This window comes from Gobio gobio, assembly GCF_949357685.1.
Source record: "Gobio gobio genome assembly, chromosome: 21".
NCBI lineage: Eukaryota > Metazoa > Chordata > Actinopteri > Cypriniformes > Gobionidae > Gobio > Gobio gobio.
In genome coordinates this window covers 22,692,099-22,710,031 of record NC_137117.1, presented here as the reverse complement: position 1 = coordinate 22,710,031, position 17,933 = coordinate 22,692,099, and the positions used below count along the sequence as shown (strand labels likewise).

General features: G+C 37.5%; 1 protein-coding gene across 2 annotated transcripts in view; it reads right to left on the bottom strand.

Annotated features, from left to right (window-relative positions):
* The window catches only part of stat6 (signal transducer and activator of transcription 6, interleukin-4 induced), a 29,749-nt gene that overhangs the window by 10,162 nt on the left and 1,654 nt on the right, over nucleotides 1-17,933 (bottom strand). For both annotated transcript variants that reach the window (XM_079802496.1, XM_079802495.1), the window contains exons 2-9: nucleotides 14,199-14,341; nucleotides 13,390-13,534; nucleotides 12,523-12,606; nucleotides 12,214-12,415; nucleotides 2,357-2,448; nucleotides 2,088-2,236; nucleotides 1,095-1,229; nucleotides 778-954 (exon numbers count right to left, since the gene is read on the bottom strand). In XM_079802496.1, the coding sequence (XP_079658622.1) occupies nucleotides 778-954; nucleotides 1,095-1,229; nucleotides 2,088-2,236; nucleotides 2,357-2,448; nucleotides 12,214-12,415; nucleotides 12,523-12,606; nucleotides 13,390-13,534; nucleotides 14,199-14,329 (1,115 nt within the window). In that variant the 5' untranslated portion in view covers nucleotides 14,330-14,341. The remainder of the gene's footprint in view (nucleotides 1-777; nucleotides 955-1,094; nucleotides 1,230-2,087; nucleotides 2,237-2,356; nucleotides 2,449-12,213; nucleotides 12,416-12,522; nucleotides 12,607-13,389; nucleotides 13,535-14,198; nucleotides 14,342-17,933) is intronic.

Genomic DNA, 17,933 nt, shown 5'->3' with positions numbered 1-17,933 from the left:
GTGAAATTATTATTATATTAATCAATATTATTACGATTATTACAAATTTTAAATAATTGTTTTCTGTTTGAATATATTTTCAAATGTAATTTATTTATTGTGTTATGTGTATTCATGTATTACTTGATGCCATTACAAAGATCCTTCAGTAATCATACTACTATGCTGATTTGCTGCTCAAGGAACATTTCTTATGATCAATATTGAAAACAGCTGTGCTGTTTGACATTTTTGTGGAAACCATGATACATTTTTTCAGGATTCTTTTATGAGCGAACACCGCCCCCCCCCCCCCCCCCCCCCCCCCCCCCCCGAATCTATTTGAAATTTTACATTAAATCTTTTGTAACATTATAAATGTCTGTACTGATCAATTTAATGCATCCTTGCTGAATTAACATATAATATACGCACGTTAACATACGCATATAATTAACATATATCAATATATTATAATTTAGTTATGTTAATAAATGCTGTAAAATTATTGCTCATCGTTGGTTCAAGATACCTAATGTATTTTGCAAAAACCATACCGTAAAGTGTTATCAATAATATTATTATTGCTATCAATTTAATTTAGTACAATTAATTATAAAAAATATGAAATAAAAATACAGTAATAAAACAAAATAAATTTTTATTTTAAACTAAAAAACTAAAAAAACTAAACAAAAATAATAAAACTTAATAAAACGTAAATAAAAAAAGTCTGTAATCGTGATTCACAATAGATACTTGTGTTGTGTGTGTAATTAAATAAGACAGCATACTTACTTGGGTACGATACCTTGTTGACCCAGGTTTCTTGCTTGCGCCTCAGTAATAATCTGCGCTTTCAATAGGACGGGCTTTCCAGGGGCCATCTTCTCTCCCAGCAGACAGCGTACAGTGGTGGAAAACTTGGATTGGGTTTTGATGACCTGTGGAGGTTGCTTATCTACCACCAATGAACTGAGTTGCCAAGACAAAAGAAAGGAAATATCAAAGGCTAGAAGAAAAAGCACTGACATTTTCACATGACTACATAATCATGTGTTGTAATAACTACACTGCAATCTCCTCTTTCTCTGAACTGAAAGAGGCCTGCATACTTCTGTATAAGAGTCTGGAGCAGGCGTGCCAGGCTTTCTTGTAACGTGTGAAACTGTTCAGCCCCTCCGTGGTCCCTCTTCACCAACATGAGCTCCTGTCTCAGATTACCATTCACCCCTAGCAACTGCTCACACCTGCAACAGAAAAGGTAAGAAAGAGAATGTGGAAGACATAGCCGGTTGCATGGCATGCATGACATAACAAAACAAAACAAGGTAAAGTGAAAAAAATATGACCCAGAGAACATTAAATACGGGTGCACTTGCTGCAAGGATAAACATAGTTAGTGCCGCAATGTAAACAATGTGTTTTGTGTGGGGAAGTATTGACACAAACTGCTTAATTTCAAGAGGCACAAGAGACACTCAAACCATAAAGACAAACCTGTTGAGGTTTTCAAAAGACAGCAATTGGATCTAATCACAAGATTTAAAAAAAAAGCACACTTCTGTTGCTTTTTATGCATTCCTAATCAGTTGATGTCATATTAAAACTTTTTCAAAATGTTGGGCCTATGTAGCTCATTATTACATTTAATTTAAGTTAACAATTTGGTTGTAAGGACATTTGTGTTTACTTTTAATAAATGTGAATTTTGTATGTTAAACAATTTTGGTACTGTGTTGGGTCACCACTTGACATCCAATCTAAATCCTGAGAGAAATATTCTCTTTTCTCAACTACTCTCAAAAAGACATGACTAAATTATTCAAAAACTTTTAATACATAATTGGTAAAATAATTGTAAAGTGGTTCAATTGGGAGATAAAGTTCAAGAAAAGACATCGAGAAGTGGTGATAGAAATACTGTGACCTTGATGGAACAATGCGTGGCATAAAGCCCACTGTTCAAGATTGCAAAAGTAAATAAATTGAAAACTGAAAAGGAAACCAGTTTGGTGGTGAAATGACAAACCACTGACACCAAAAGATGTAGCTGATAACATTCATACAGTAATACGACTGCAACAAAATGGCCCATTGGTCCTCACCATGTCTGCAGAGGGCCAAGGTTATCATCGAAGTGCACGCCAATGGTTGCTCGGTGCTGTTCCCACCTCCAGGACTTAATTCTGAGAATAAGACAGGACTGGCACTGCTCCAGTGCGCACACGGCCTCATGAAGGAGCTGCACACGCTTCTGTAAACTCGCACAGATATACACACTGTGAAAAACAGCTCCATTACAACTGCTTTTATCTTTACCCTTCTCTGTCATGTGATGATATTATGATGTTCAAGCACGCATTTGACCGGTTACCTTTGCACAAATTGAAAAGTTGTACTCAAGCTGCTTTATGCGATTCTGTTTAGTGGCTTGATCCGAATGCTGTTGATCCAAATCGTTTTGACCTGTAGGGAGACATGAAAAAATGTCATTAGATTGTGTGCATGTTTTTGCTATCAGCTAAAGCCCTGATTATCTGATAACCCAGTCCAGGGATTATGAACAGTTCACCTGTGTTGCGGTTCTTCATGATGTTCATTTTATGTTAACAAATGTATGTAAATTAGTACTCTCTGGTTATCACTTAATCTGGAGTACAGTTTAAAACAAGTGGTGTTTGCTTACTATATCATAAAATTGCAAAAAGTGTCTCTCTCACAAGGTATGAAAAAGAGTCAAGGTATGAATTATCCCCTAATTATGTCGAAAGTATTTAGTATGAAGCAATGATCACTAACATGTTAAAGGGCAGGTGATTTGGAACATTTGGAGGTGCTGTAAGAGATGTCAACAAATTGTAGGGCTTCGTCAGAGCCACCGAAGTAGACACGCCAATTTGGCATAACCATGGTATTTTATCTGTCAAGCGAAGTAAAGCACTTTAAAAATGAAACTCTCAGCTCACTCCAGAGATTAAACCTTTAAAGATGTTCACTTTCTACTTTAATCTACTTTTTGGTCTGATCACTTTTTGCTTCCTTTTCTTTTTTAGGATGCTTGGCTGTGCAAGCATTTTGCATCCTCCAAACTCATAACTGCCCCGAGCTCATCTATCATGCTTCTGGTTTCCCATATAAGAACTATCCACAAAATGGTTGACAGGCAGAAAGGGCACCTTTTAATTGGCCATTCAACAGAATTATGAAAGCCCATTTTCAGTGATATCTTAGGGAGTATGATCATTTTCTGCATTTGGTAAACATTTGCTTACAGTGCCTTATAATTATTGCTCAGCACAACGGTACGAGCGGACAAGTAAGTTCAAGTTTTAAAAGTGAAAAACTGAATATAAAAGAAATACATAACCGAGTACTCAGTTATCTCCACTGCATCACAGCACATACATAAGCATTAAAATGAATATTAGCCGATATTAACAATGAATATTAAAAAAACATGTTACAACTCATGTTGCAAACAAATTACAAGCAAAAAAATAAAAAACTTTAACACAAATAATATCTCAAGTTATTACACACAAAATCTGGAGCACTAACATGTTGTAAGTATAGCAAAACCCCCTTTCCTTCATCCATCGTCCTCCACATGCTAATATAAACAACCTCTGACTCAAGCTGAAAATGAGCATAGTGCTATTCCTGTTCAACTAGTAGTTAATGACGAATGTTATGTTTTGTTTACCTATAGGTTCATAATGAGGAAGTTTTGGCATATCACAATCTTGGATATAACAAACAATTGATCATTACTGTAATAGTAATGCCAGCAGCCATATCACCCTGTAGCCCAAGACTGGTTTCCCACTGAAGCTAAGCAGGGCTGAGCCTGGTTAGTACCTGGATGGGAGACCAACTGGAAAAACTAGGTAGCTGCTGGTAGAGGTGTTAGTGAGGCCAGCGGGGGGTGACTTGTCCTTCGGATGAGAGGTTAAACCGAGGTCCTGACTCTCTGTGGTCATTAAAAATCCCAGGATGTCCTTCGATAAAGAGTAGGGCTGTAACCCCGGCATCCTGGCCAAATTTGCCCATTGGCCCCTGTCCATCATGGCCTCATAATCATCCCCATATATATATATATACGATTGGCCACCAATCAGCTGGTGTGTAGTGGGCGTACTGGCGCAATATGGCTGCCGTCACATCATCCAGGTGGATGCTGCACATTGGTGGTGGTTGAGGAGATTCCCCCTTCTATGTAAAAGCGCTTTGAGTGAGTGCCTAGAAAAGCGCTATATAAATGTAATAAATTATTATTATTATTATTAAATTCAATTGCAAGATAATCAATCAATGATTCAGGTCAATATAATAATGTATTTTAGAGGAGCAAATTAAGACATTTATAAGTTAAAAGAGTTGTATTATGGATAGTAAACATTTGCAAATGCTAAAGGCTCACTGAAGAGACTTTCGCAGATATCCACATTTAATCTTCAATGCATTCCATACTAAGACTACTGCATAAAGACAGAAAATTAAACCTCTCATATAAATTTACTTTTGAGCCTATGCTTCATAATGTATTTTGCATTGCTGTACTTGGTCATCGAACAGTCACCCACACTGCTAATCATGGTGAGACTTGTTGGAGCCGTCATGAAGGAAGTGACTATTTACACATCAGAGAGACTGCTGCATTTTTTTGCATTTCTCCTGCATAGCTTTCTGTTAACCATTTCAAATCAACCATGTAGACAGAACCGTCGCATGGACTGTCTTTGACACAACATGCTGACTCAATTCCATTATACATAGGCTAGTCAGGGTCACATTAAAAAAAAAACTTTTTAGATTTCAATATCAATTTCAGACGTCACAGTGACCATGATTCATGCACATGCATGTCAATGTGCACGTAGTTTGCACATGGCTAAACTTCCCTTAATGCCCACATCACACCCACCCGACCCCCCGTCAGACCTGTATGTAGCAGACACACTCTGTCAGTTTTAATCTAGACTAAAAACACATCTCTTTACTATGGCATACACATGAAACACTTTTTCAATGAAATGATTGTTAGGCTGCATTAACTAGGTCAGCCGGAACCGGGAACACTTCCCTTAACACCTGATGTACTCGTTACATCATCAGAAGAATGGCATCTACGCTAATGATAGTCTCTCTGTTTTATCCCGAGGTTTACTGGAGTCAGCCAGATCCGGGCCGTATCCAGATCAGATGGTGGACTTGCGCCCAGACATGACCAACGCATGACCCTGAAGCATCTGCAGAGACCAAGTCAATTAGACTCCCCCTGAAATGACCTCATCGGCACGGCATTCTCAATGAAACCGTCTCTGGCGTGATGACTCCGATCGTTCGAATATACCTATTTAATAATTTTTAAATCTATATGTCATCTTCAATAAACCCGTCTCCGGCCTGGCGGCTCCGATCTTTCGAATATTGCAATTTAATAATTGTTTAATCAATACGTCATCCTCAATAAACCCGTCTCCGGCGTGTTGCCTCCCATCTTTCGAATATTCCAATCTAATATGACCTCTGACCAGTAAAGTTGCCAGAATAATAATCATGCACTGTTTGTTAATTGGCCAGAGGAGAACTGGCACCCCAACTGAGCCTGGTTTCTCCCAAGGTTTATTTTTCTCCATTAGGACACCTGATGGAGTTTTGGTTTCCTTTGACCACTGTCGCCTTTGGCTTGGCTTGCTCAGTTGGGGACACTACATTTTCAACTAAATATCCAAATAAATCTAATTTGTAAACTAAATTAACCAAATAAACTAAATTACTGATCTAATTACTGATCTAATGCCCACATTGTCACTGTATGATAATTGAAATGAGCTGATGACATCACCGTTTTCTCCGGAGCGGCTGTACAGCCGAATAAAATTCTGTTGTATTATTTTCCTGTTTAACACTGTGAAGTGGCTTTGAAACAATCTGCATTGTAAAAAGTGCTATATAAATAAAGTTGACTAGACTTGACTATGTAGCCGTTTCTATATAAGGGTGTTTAGGCCTTTATAATTGCTCCTTCCATTAAAATGTCAGAGAAAACACGCTCCACAAAATTCACAATAAATCAACCTTTAGTCGAAAACTTTGCACATAGTTTACATTCTCCCCCAGAGTCCTTTTCCACTGTCATCAATAAGAAACTCTGTGACAGGTCTTGTTAACAATATGTGACAAGTAGTTATCTTGCTATGTGATGGCATTAAGACAGTTTTCTTTTTAAAGCTGATTTAAAATGATATGTATTGTAAAATATGATATACAAAACCAAAAATTATTTTTAACCCTAACATTTGAATGTGCTTTGACAGATGGAACCAAAAAAAAAGTAAAATATTCAAAGAGTTTTATACTTATATAATTAATGACTATATCACCGTGTGCAGCACTTCCTCTTGTTTCAATTTAAACAAAAGCTTTACTAACTGTGTGGATTTGAAAACACCTTTGACATCCTTAGTGCTTTGAACAAGGCAAACTTGACCTTGTAGACCTCCAGATGGATTTATTACTTTCCAATGTTTTGGACTACTTTTAAAACGTAATTTTAGAGGCTTGAGACATTGATAGCAGACTAATGCAGTTATGAGTGCAGTTATTAGAGCGAGAGAGAGATATTAAGCGTGTGAGTCTGTGCATCTTTACTTGCTAAACTGTACGTTTATCTGCTTCAAGAATAGCACCTCGCTAGTAAGAAATGTCACGTAGCCTTTAAGTTGCTAAACTATTTTACCGATAAAATTGTCAGAGCAGCGCTGACAACATATTTCTGTTCGAGTTTGTGTCTGTACTGTATGTGTGTTTGAGTGGGAGAAAGAGAGTATGTGCTTTCCATATATAATAAATATGGTGGGAAAAAACATATTGTTTACAATATTTATTTGCTTGGTCAGTGTCGTTGTGTTTTTTAGTTTTTCTTTTGTAGGCTGTTAAGTACTTTTGAAATAACTGAAATCATTTGTGAAGTTATATGGAACTGTAATGCGGTCAAGACCTGCCTGGAACTACTTTGGCCGTGCATTTAGATCTAGCATACAGAGATAAAGTTTTAGATTATATTTATTTGAATGAATGAATTATATAATTTATTTGAATTAATTATTGAGAGAGAGAGAGAGAGAGATAAGAGATGTATACATGCATCTGTTCAGCGTTTTTCTGTCTATTAACAACGAAGCTGTGAGTTTAATTACTTAAAAAAAAATCGATGTAACTCCCTCGTTGCTGAGAAATATACACCGATCAGGCATAACATTATGATCTTAATATCCTAATATTGTGTTGGCCCCCCTTTTGCTGCCTAAACAGCCCTGACCCGTCAAGGCATGGACTCTACTAGACCCCTGAAGGTGTGCTGTGGTATCTGGCACCAAGATGTTAGCAGCAGATCCTTTAAAGGGGTCATGAACTGGCTTTTTCAATTTTTTTATACTGTTGTCTGAGGTCAACTTATTGCGTTCAGTTTTTACATTCAAAAACATCATAATTAATAAGTAATAGGCTATTTTCTGCCTTGGTTTTGAGGCTCAAATTTTATGGGTGTGCCACACTGAAGACTTGGAAGTAAACGCCCACAGCTAGGATTGGATAAGATTTGCATATTTAATGAGCTTTTGCTCCCCTGTCAGTGACAGCCATAGACTGTAAAAAAATATGGACGTAGAGTCCGTGAGGTCACCCATAGGATTCTGAGCCGTTCTGAAGCGCAAAGTATGGACGAGATGGCCGTTGCCATCTTGGCAGCGCGTCACTCCCGGATAACAGAAAATGGGCAAAAAGGCGAGACGTGGGCGGAGCTGAAGTGACGTGATGACTAACAGACAGCAGATAAATGGCTATCCACCTGTCACTCGAAGTGGCCACACCCTTAATTATGCAGAACTTTCATGCTTTATATAATGTAAACGAATGAGTTATAAAAAAAATTGCCCCCTCACAGTTGTCATGAAGGACAAAATTAGCCGTATAGACCAAAACCACAATTTGTACCAGGCTTTAAACATGTTTTATTCTGCTGTAAAGTTGGGCATTTTAACATGGAGCTCAATGAGACTCTGCTCCCTTCTGGAGCCTGTCCCTAGCGGCCAGTCGATGAATAGCAGTATATGTCACTTCCGTATTGGCTTCAAGAAAAACTGCGGGAGGTTGCCGCTTGGTGACAGCATTTGGCAAACGGCAACCGGAATGAACCGCCCAGCCCACAGCCAGGGCTCACAAAATGTCTTTATCAAACAAACATAATGATTCATCTCTCATCCACCCGTGATTGATTGGAATGTTATTTTTTTATTAATGTTACTTGGCCCGCCCGATCGATGAATATAACCGCGAACCGCACACACACACACACACACCCGCGCCCTTGAAATCGAGTCAAGAGAGTGAACAACGCACATCAAGGGTATGAACCAAGAACACCACAAATAAAGTATTCTCCAGCCTGTGACAGCATGCTAAGGTATGTCCTGTTAGACACGTACACATAATCCATAGATATCAAACAATCTGTAACAATGCAATACTATCACATATAAAAAAATATGTTTTACTCACATTAGTGTGTTGCTTCATTCGTTCATGTAATCTCATCCTGTCTGCAAATCTAGTCTCTTCTTTACAAACGACTCCCTGGTTAAATGAACATACGTGCAATGTCTTCCCCACGTGAGCTGGATATTCATTAAAAATAAAGTTCATCCATGCATTCATAATACTGGAATCCGAATGCTTAAAAATCAGAATCTGAAAAGCTAATGTGGTATGTTTACTGCTTAGAAAGCTGTTTAGCTCTATGCTGCTCTTAGCTGTCATGTTAGTGGCACAAGTCGGTGGGCGGGGCTACAGAATCAGGCGTTGTTCTTCTTCTGTTGAGGCGGTGCTTCACTACACTCTCACGTCATAGCCGGGCACATTCTGAAATCAATCGTTTGCTGGGCCTGGTGTCAATAAAATCTTTTCTTTGACTAACAAGGAAGTTTTCAGCTCTGAAACTTACAGGATATTCTTATATTACCATGACCTTTTATATATCTAACGCTCAAGGGAAAGTTGATTTCTCAATTCATCACCCCTTTAAGTCCTGTAAGTTGCGAGGTGTGGCCTCCCTGGATCGGACTTGTTTGTTCAGCACACCCCACAGATGCTCGATTGGATTGAAATCTGGGGAATTTGGAGGCCAAGTCAACACCTCAAACTCATTGTTATGCTCCTCAAACCATTCCTGAAACATTTTTGCTTTGTGGCAGGGTGCATTATCCTGCTGAAAGAGGCCACAGCCACCAGGGAATACCGTTTCCATAAAAGGGTGTACATGGTCTGCAACAATGCTAAGGTAGGTGCTATGTGTCAAAGTAAAATCCACATGGATGGCAGGACCCAAGGTTTCCCAGCAGAACATTGCCCAAAGCATCACACTGCCTCCGCCAGCTTGCCTTTTTCCCCATAGTGCATCCTGGTGCCATGTGTTCCCCAGGTAAGCGACGCACACGCACTCGGCCATCCACGTGATGTAAAAAAAAAAAAAAAGTGATTCATCAGACCAGGCCACCTTCTTTCATTGCTCCGTGGTCCAGTTCTGATGCTCACGTGCCCACTGTGGACAGGGGACATTCTGACACATTCGGACACCTTTCTATCAGAACCGGCATTAACTTCTTAAGCAATTTGAGCTACAGTAGCTCGTCTGTTTGATCGGACCAACACGGGTTAGCCTTCGCTCCCCACGTGCATCAATGAGCCTTGGCCGCCCATGACTCTGTCACTGGTTCACCACTGTTTTGATAGATACATGGCGACTGCAGACCGGGAACTCCCCACTAGAGCTGCAGTTTTGGAGATGCTCTGACCCAGTCGTCTAGCCATCACAATTTGGCCCTTGTCAAAGTCGGTCAAATCCTTACGCTTGCCCGTTTTTCCTGCTTCTAACACATCAACTTTGAGGACAAAATGTTCACTTGCTGCCTAATATTTCCCACCTACTAACAGTTGGCGCGATGAAGAGATAATCAGTGTTATTCACTTCACCTGGGAATAATGTTATAATGTTATGCCTTATCGGTGTAATGTAGCAATTCAGTAGCATAGCTATTTTATTAATACAAGTCACAGGGCGGCGTTGAGAACAAGTTTCTGTTCTCCTGAATGTTCCTGTGTGTGCGTAAAATGATCTTCGCTTTCCCTGTGCGAGTGACGAATGTGTGTGTGTGTGTGTGTGTGTAACCCACTCAAATGATTGAGTTGATTTACTATTTCTGTTAATAATAATACTTGAGAATAATTGTCTCTTTATCCACATGCATTTATGTATTTTTTTTCTCTTCCTTAATGCATAGCAAGTTTTTTTATATGTATATCTTTGTATTTAATTTAGTTGCGAAACGCAATTGAATACTAGAGAAGTGCATCGGTGGTTGTTGACGTCACTTTCGTGCCAGCTCGTGGTGAGAGAAATGCGAGCCGCATTTTGGCTGTGGCTTAAAGCTACACTATGTAACTTTTCCGTCCACTAGAGGTCGCCTGTTCAAAACAAAGGCGTAGTTTGATGACGCCACGTTTGAGCACAGAATCTCGGGACATGTGGTCTTCACCTCACAGCCGGTGGGAAACAGTCAGGATAGGACTCGGGCAGAAATCATGTTCATGGATGCGATTATTAACATTACTGTAGTGAAGCAGAGCAGGACCGAGTGTTGTGGAGCTGAGCAAGGCCGCAGGAGCGATTGAAGAGCGGGACTGTTATTATGGCATCGTCGCCGGCGGGACTTTTATTATGACACAGTTGCCGGCGGCACTTCCTCTTCTCCAGTGCTGAGTGTGAGGTAACGCAGCTCTGTTTATCGTATTAGATATATCTGAGTGTGTTGAAAAGGAAGTTATGACGTTCGCTCGGCGGCTGCTATGACACTTGTTCACAATGCAGTGAGAGTAAAGTGTTTCACTGAATAAAACCGGATACCGAGGGTGACGCAGATATGACGCAATCGACAGGCGACTCCCTCACACGCATAGCTCACACGTCCCGGCTCCTTGGTTAAAATAGCAATTTTCTCACGATTTACAAATAGTTGAAAACATTTGGGATATTCTAAGTACTCAACTGAACAAAATATATAACACTGGCCTAGTGATTTCTGGATGTTTTACTGCAAAAATCCTACATAGTTCACCTTTAACTTTATCCATCCTCGTTATTTCTTGACTGATTAAAGGCCTGAACTGTGTAATTTGCAGTAGTGTGTGTTCGACGAGATCAGACTGTATGCACACGCTGTCGTGGGTCGCTTTCACTGGGAGAGATTGCGCCATTGGGACTTCACTACGGATGGACTGTGTCACCATTGGATTTTTCCTCATGAGGACGGAAAAGTTTCTTCATCGTTCATTCCTGCGAGGACTCTGTAGGCTCTCATACACACAAACAAACTGAACTGTGTCACACACATTATTATTGCATTTGGGACTTCGGTATTCATATAAATTTTTTATAGACTGCTCGGGTTATTGTTATTTTTTTATTATTATTTCTTTCATTTTCAAAATTGTAATTATTGAGTGTCACCTTTACTGTTCAAGGGGTGAAGTGTGATCAACGGAGAACATTTTCTTTGTTACATGTGAAAAAAAAGAAAATGGCAACCATATTGCAATACAGTAAGTGAAAGAAAGAACGAAAAAGAAAGTAACAGTGAATACAAATAATTTTCAATGAAACTGATTACTGTGTGTATGCGCATTTTTCAAGTGACTAAACTGAGAGCTTTATTTTTATTTTGTATTGCATATAAGTGTAGAGACATAACCAATTTTTTTTAGTGTCAGACCCTGAACCCGAGACTCCAAATAACACTGAAGAGGTATTATAGGTGTTTGGTGATCTCAGACTCTGTAGATATTTTTTCTTCTCCTTTTCTTCGAGCTAAATCTGATTAAAGGGTTACATCTGCACACTTCAATGAAAATAGTGCATTAATATAGAATAGTGATTCAACTGGTGCATTAAATGTTTTTTTTGCACACTTTCCAACCAATCAGAATCAAGTATTCAGACAGACCATGGTATAAACAACAGTTAATTCAGGCCAATGTGAAACACTCGTTGATTGATATTAAAATATTTTTTCCTCAAAAACACAAGTATCCTAACTTTCATTACAACTTGATACAACTTTACTTTCCTAAAGCCATCATATCAGACATTGTTTGAAACAGATTTTGATCTTCTACCTTGCATGGGCTCCGTTTCCTGTTTTTCCCAGTTCAAATCCTCTTGTAGCTGATGAAGCGTTTGGCGGCAGTTCTGAATTTCCAAAACCTTGAGCACCAGATTGTCCACATCACTCTTACCATCCTCCCTAACAGGCTGTGGGGTGCCATTGGCAGCTGGAGGACCCATAGACATTGGCTGGAAGGGTTGGAAGCCAATTGGCTATAGATAAACACACAGACACCAAGAACAATGACATACTGGACATTTAAATTACATATAACATAAATATTCTGATACTGCAGAAAAAAAAGGTTTTTTGTGCTTACTGCCTGTGTTAACAAGATTCTTTCTTTCCTTAGAATATCTCGAACTGTCCTCACAAGTAGCATGGGTTGTGACTGGAACACGCTCTGAGAAGCAATTCATGACGTTACATTGTAAATAGTCATAAATACAAACAGTGTGTGCTCCGTCACAAGTCAACCTGGCAGGCTGCCAATAATAAGAAATCTTTCCGTGTTGTGATCCATAAATGTTCACAATGTCAAAGAAATATAACAACATGAATCATGTTATATAGCATATAATGAATCTTCAAAAAACATCCTTTTTGCATTGCAGTGCAATAACTCCTTGTATTGGCAGAATTAGCAAAACTGTCCTGGACATCCCACATGGTGATGTAGATCATCTAAAGCAGGAGTTTTCACTTTTTGATCCCATGGACCCCCAAATATGAGTACTGCGAGGAACTCTCTTCCTAAACTATAATGGCAGCTATATATTTCCATGTATAAATACTGTGTGAGGAAAAAATGTGGCGTTAAAAAGACATTTTGTTATTTGTCAAATTAAATAATTACCTTTTATATTGTTACTGTATTGAAGCCAAAGCAAATTATTATATATAGAAAATATTGACTTTGTATGTATTGTATTTTTTCTACTCATTATTAATGTCAGAAATGTTCAATGTACAAACATGAAGAGAAACATTTTCAATTCAATTTAAAAATTACACAAGAAATATTGTTCCAGAACAGTTCTGTAAAATATGTTTTTCTCTCCCACTTTCCATGGACCCCAGTTTGAAAACTCCTGTTTTAAAATCATTATTTTAACTGGCTTGTATGATACATTAGCTTCAAGCAAGTAATAATTATATGATTGTTAGGAATTTTTGTTGTGCACACCAAGTTCTTGCTGATATGTTGTAGTTTGACCCTCTCCACCACATTAGGGTTTTGTTGGGCCACCTCCTGCAGCAAAAGCACCATCTGATCCAACAGCATTCGGGCCTGAGGCTCCTGCTCCACGTTGTCAACATCAAAGTTCTCCCTATATCAAACATGACACAGTCATGACATTTTCATTTCATCTTTGGTAACTGTCACAAACTGACAAGGAGTAATGGTTTTTTTTTTAGTCAAGCTTGTCCTGTGCTGTTCTCCAACTGTCATTCCATTTTCGAGTCACTATGACAGCCTTAGTATATTCTTTCACATGATGGAAATTCCTAAGAAGTTACACTACAATAAATAGTATGCATCCGTTTGTAAAAAGCACTATAGTCACTCATACAATTTCAATTTCATTTATTTGACTCAGTCACCAGTACATTTTAAAGGTGCCCTGAGTCATTTGAAGTTCATGAAAAAGCTGTATCCCTAAAGGAATGCGTTGAAATGTAAACATGCAAATATGTACACTCAGATATGGTTTCAGTTATATCAGTGGACAAATAAAAGCTTTTTATGTAACATAGAGGCTGCCATATTGGGATCACATGACCAGCCAAAAACTACTCACCTCTCTTAATCAAATGCTTTTTTTATTAAATAAATTAATCATGGCAGGCTGTGAATAAGAGGTTTCTACAATGGCATCTGTGATGTGGATTTCACGCTACTAGTGTCAGTTCAACACAACATTAATGAAAAAAATGCTGCGTCAACCATAAAAATAAAAAGCATGCTTTTAATTTGTGACAGTGATGTCATACCATCTCTGTTCCTCTATCCAGTTGGCCAGATAATGTCTGACATCCAGAGGGAATGTGTCTGGGTAGAGTTCAGTCAGCGTCTGAGTTGGCAGGAACTGTAACTGCGGGGTCATTTGCGCCCACAGCGCCATAGTGTGTAAGCACTGCAACAGTAAAAATGACAAAATTTTCAGCACCACCGCACTGGAAAAACTGCATTTTCAATTCCTTGGAAAGGAATCCTTCACTGAGTAATCGTCATAGATTTCATTTTCATTCTCATGATGTTCTTTAGCTTTTTCCATTCAACATTAGTTCATATGACCATATATCAGTCAACCTCCAAAAAGACAAAAGGATACCAAAAAGCACCTTTATATTCCAAGTTTTCTAAAGTCATCGGATCACTGAATTGGTTCAGTTTAATTTGTGAACAGACAGTTTTACTTGTGTGGCTTCAGAAAGCCTGGAATACAACTACAAATAATATGGACAACTTTTACATGGTCCTTTTTGGAGCTTGACAGATGTAGTCTCTATAGACTGTCAGTGCATGAAAAAAGAAAATGGAAATAATTACAGAATTTGGGGTGAACTATCCCTTTAATTCCAAAAGAGAGAGGGACAAATCTATTAATGAATAATTATGTTATGACACACAGATAAGGTTCTTTATTCATCATAAAAAACACTAATGATTTAACCATGGTTCAATGCTTTGAAAGAGAGATTATGCTTTTGCTAGGTTTACATATCGTACAGAATGGAAAACTATCATCTTTATATTAAAAACAAATAAACATGTTTATAACAAGATCCCTATTGGGATGGATTGAACAAACTGAATTGTAACTCAATTCTTCTATGCAAAACAAATGTCATTTTTAGAAGCTCATTCATATACAGCATCTGATGACAGGATAAAGCTCAACATTTATAGCAAGCTGTATTTCAGGCTATTTTTTTAGTAAAGAGCAGACAGATGCGTTGGGGAAAGAGAAGGGTTTGTTACTGCTCTGTGTGACTTGTTTGGGCAAAGGAGAAAAGACAGTATGTCTGCCTTATCTCTCCCCAACATAAGGGGATAGAAGACACTGTATACCACAGCATACTTGACAAAACAACAGCCGGCAACCCAACCATCAATAATACAGCAAGTTTGCTTACATAAATAGTCAGTTTAGCAATGCTGCTTTTTAAGAAGGTAAGAACATATGTTATCGTGGTGCATGTACACACTACATTTAATATGATAATGCTCCTGACCCCAGTCATTTTCTTTTTTTCTCTTTTTTTTGTAATGGAACTTAATTATTTGTACATAGGATGCACACATATATTTTTCTATGTTTGGATAGACAGTGAAAGGTGAAATGCAAATGGTCAGGATCTAAAAGTGGAAATCCTTCAACTAGAAACACAAACCCAGTATGTTTTTTTGTTTGTTTTTATTGCCATATCAGCATATGTGGCTATATTAAAAATGTATATATAAACAAAATTTGCACAGTTGTAGCAAAAAAAAAAAAAAAAACCCAGTATGAGGTAAATAACTGTAATAAATAAATGTGATGGCATCAAACATAACTGATCTAATTTATTATATATACAATAAAAACAAACCATGAATTCAATATTCTGTGAACATCAAAATGATTTAAATGGATGCTGTCAGTATGTTGATACTGTATATTTTAGTGTCCATAAAAAATGTGTATCCTTTCCATATACATTCCAATGAACACATTATATGATATTGACAGGATACATTGATGGTTTCTTGTTCTACAATCCCACAAGCACACGTGGCGTAGCACTGAAACCAAACTATACTCAAAGGCATGCAAGCATGCTGGATCATGTCCATAAATACTGTGTCACTTCTCACTTGAAGTCTGTGTCTTGAACATTATCACACTCTCAGAATTTTTTCACACTAAAACCAACAAAAAAATATGGCTAGGCTTAAGCTGTGTGTATGAATGATGTTATTAGAAAAGTCATAAAACCGCATGGCGAAGCAGCATTTGTTTTGAAATAACCTTTTTTTTTTTTTTTTTTTTTAAACCTTAAGATATTTTAACTGAAACCCCCTTAAAACGTGAAGGGATAGTTCACACAAAAATGAACACTGGGGTCCAAACAACATTGGAATTAATTAACTTTTGTTGTATGTACAAAAATTTCTTCTTTTGTGGACTATCCCTTTAAACTATGGTCATGATAAGATCAGTAGTAACCAAAATGTGTATCAAAATATGTCTATCAATTTGTACTCTTTTATGACAATTCTACAAAATATAAATCAGCATGTCTATATAATTAGCTTCTTTTTTTTTACTTTGATAAAGTTTTTTTCTATTTAAATATCGATTTAACCAACAAATCAAATTTATGTCAATTCTACAAAAATATAAACCAATATGTCTAGTTCAATAGCCGATTAGTACTTTGTTAAAGTTTTTTTTCTAATCAAATATTGACCAACCAATCAGTTTTAAGAAAATGTTATTAAAATATTTTACAGGGATTTCTTCAATACTAGGTTAATGCCTTGATCTTTTGAGAGTTGTTGATAAATCATAAGCTGTACATTTAAAATCGTTAAGACATTAAAGGTTATGACTCATTCTGTATTGGGAAATCCCTCTGTTTCAATTAACATTTCCTCTTTTTGCAGCTAAGCTCCATGCTTCCAGATAAATAAAGATTTGCCTCTTGGACTAATGTTTGACAAAGGGATGAGTGCAGCATAGGTGTGGGTGAAATAAAGACCACACCTATGTGCAGACATAACATCTGAAGATAAACCATTCAAGGGAACTGTCATAATACGACAGGATATAGAACAAACAGATGACCTATGAAAATTTAAGGTCATTCTTAAATGTATACATGCATGACATGTATCAGATCCGTGACAACCGATCATGACCACTGTGTTGGTGGAGGTGTTAGATTTCAATACAGAAGCTGTACAGGAAAAATTGGTCCGGTAAAAATATAGTGCCTATTTATGTAGCAGATAGAGCGACCCGAATAAATGAATATAAGAAGATCTCAAGGAAATAAGGAATGGCATATTCATGGAAGCATGGTTTTAAGGTTTCTCATTGGGTAGCCATATAAATCACGCCTATAGGTTTGCTTTGACCTATGCAGCAGATAAGACAAAGAGTCACAGCTTATCATCTGAAGAACCCAAAACTGTTCTTTCTCTAACATAAAAAAGGATTACATATAGTGTGTTCAGAAATTTTTTTGAGGAAACACGTGAGAATACTGGTGTATTTTTAAGGAAAAATCTGAGACAGGAGTTTTGCTCTTTGTTCAATCTTATTGGACTAAAAGAAACACATTTAATATTGAAGAGTTATATAAAGTTAATTTACTGTAATGGAAAATAGAAAGCAATCTCTCAACCTCAAATTCTCACAGCAAACAAGCCTCACAATGAATCTTAAACAGCAGTTGGCATCTGACACATTGAGCACTCATCCACTTGACCCATTATTATCTCTTTTCATTGAATGATGACAAATAACAGAAACAAACAAACTCATAGTAGTTGTCTTTCTGTAATCCCCATCACATTTTCTCTTACACTTCAGATCTTAACACTGTATTTTAAATGAATCATTTTAAAGGATTAATTCACTTTAAAATGAAAATGACCCCTGATTTACTCGCCCTCAAGCCATCCTGTATATGACTTTCTCGAACACAATCAGAGTTATATTAATAAATATCCTGATG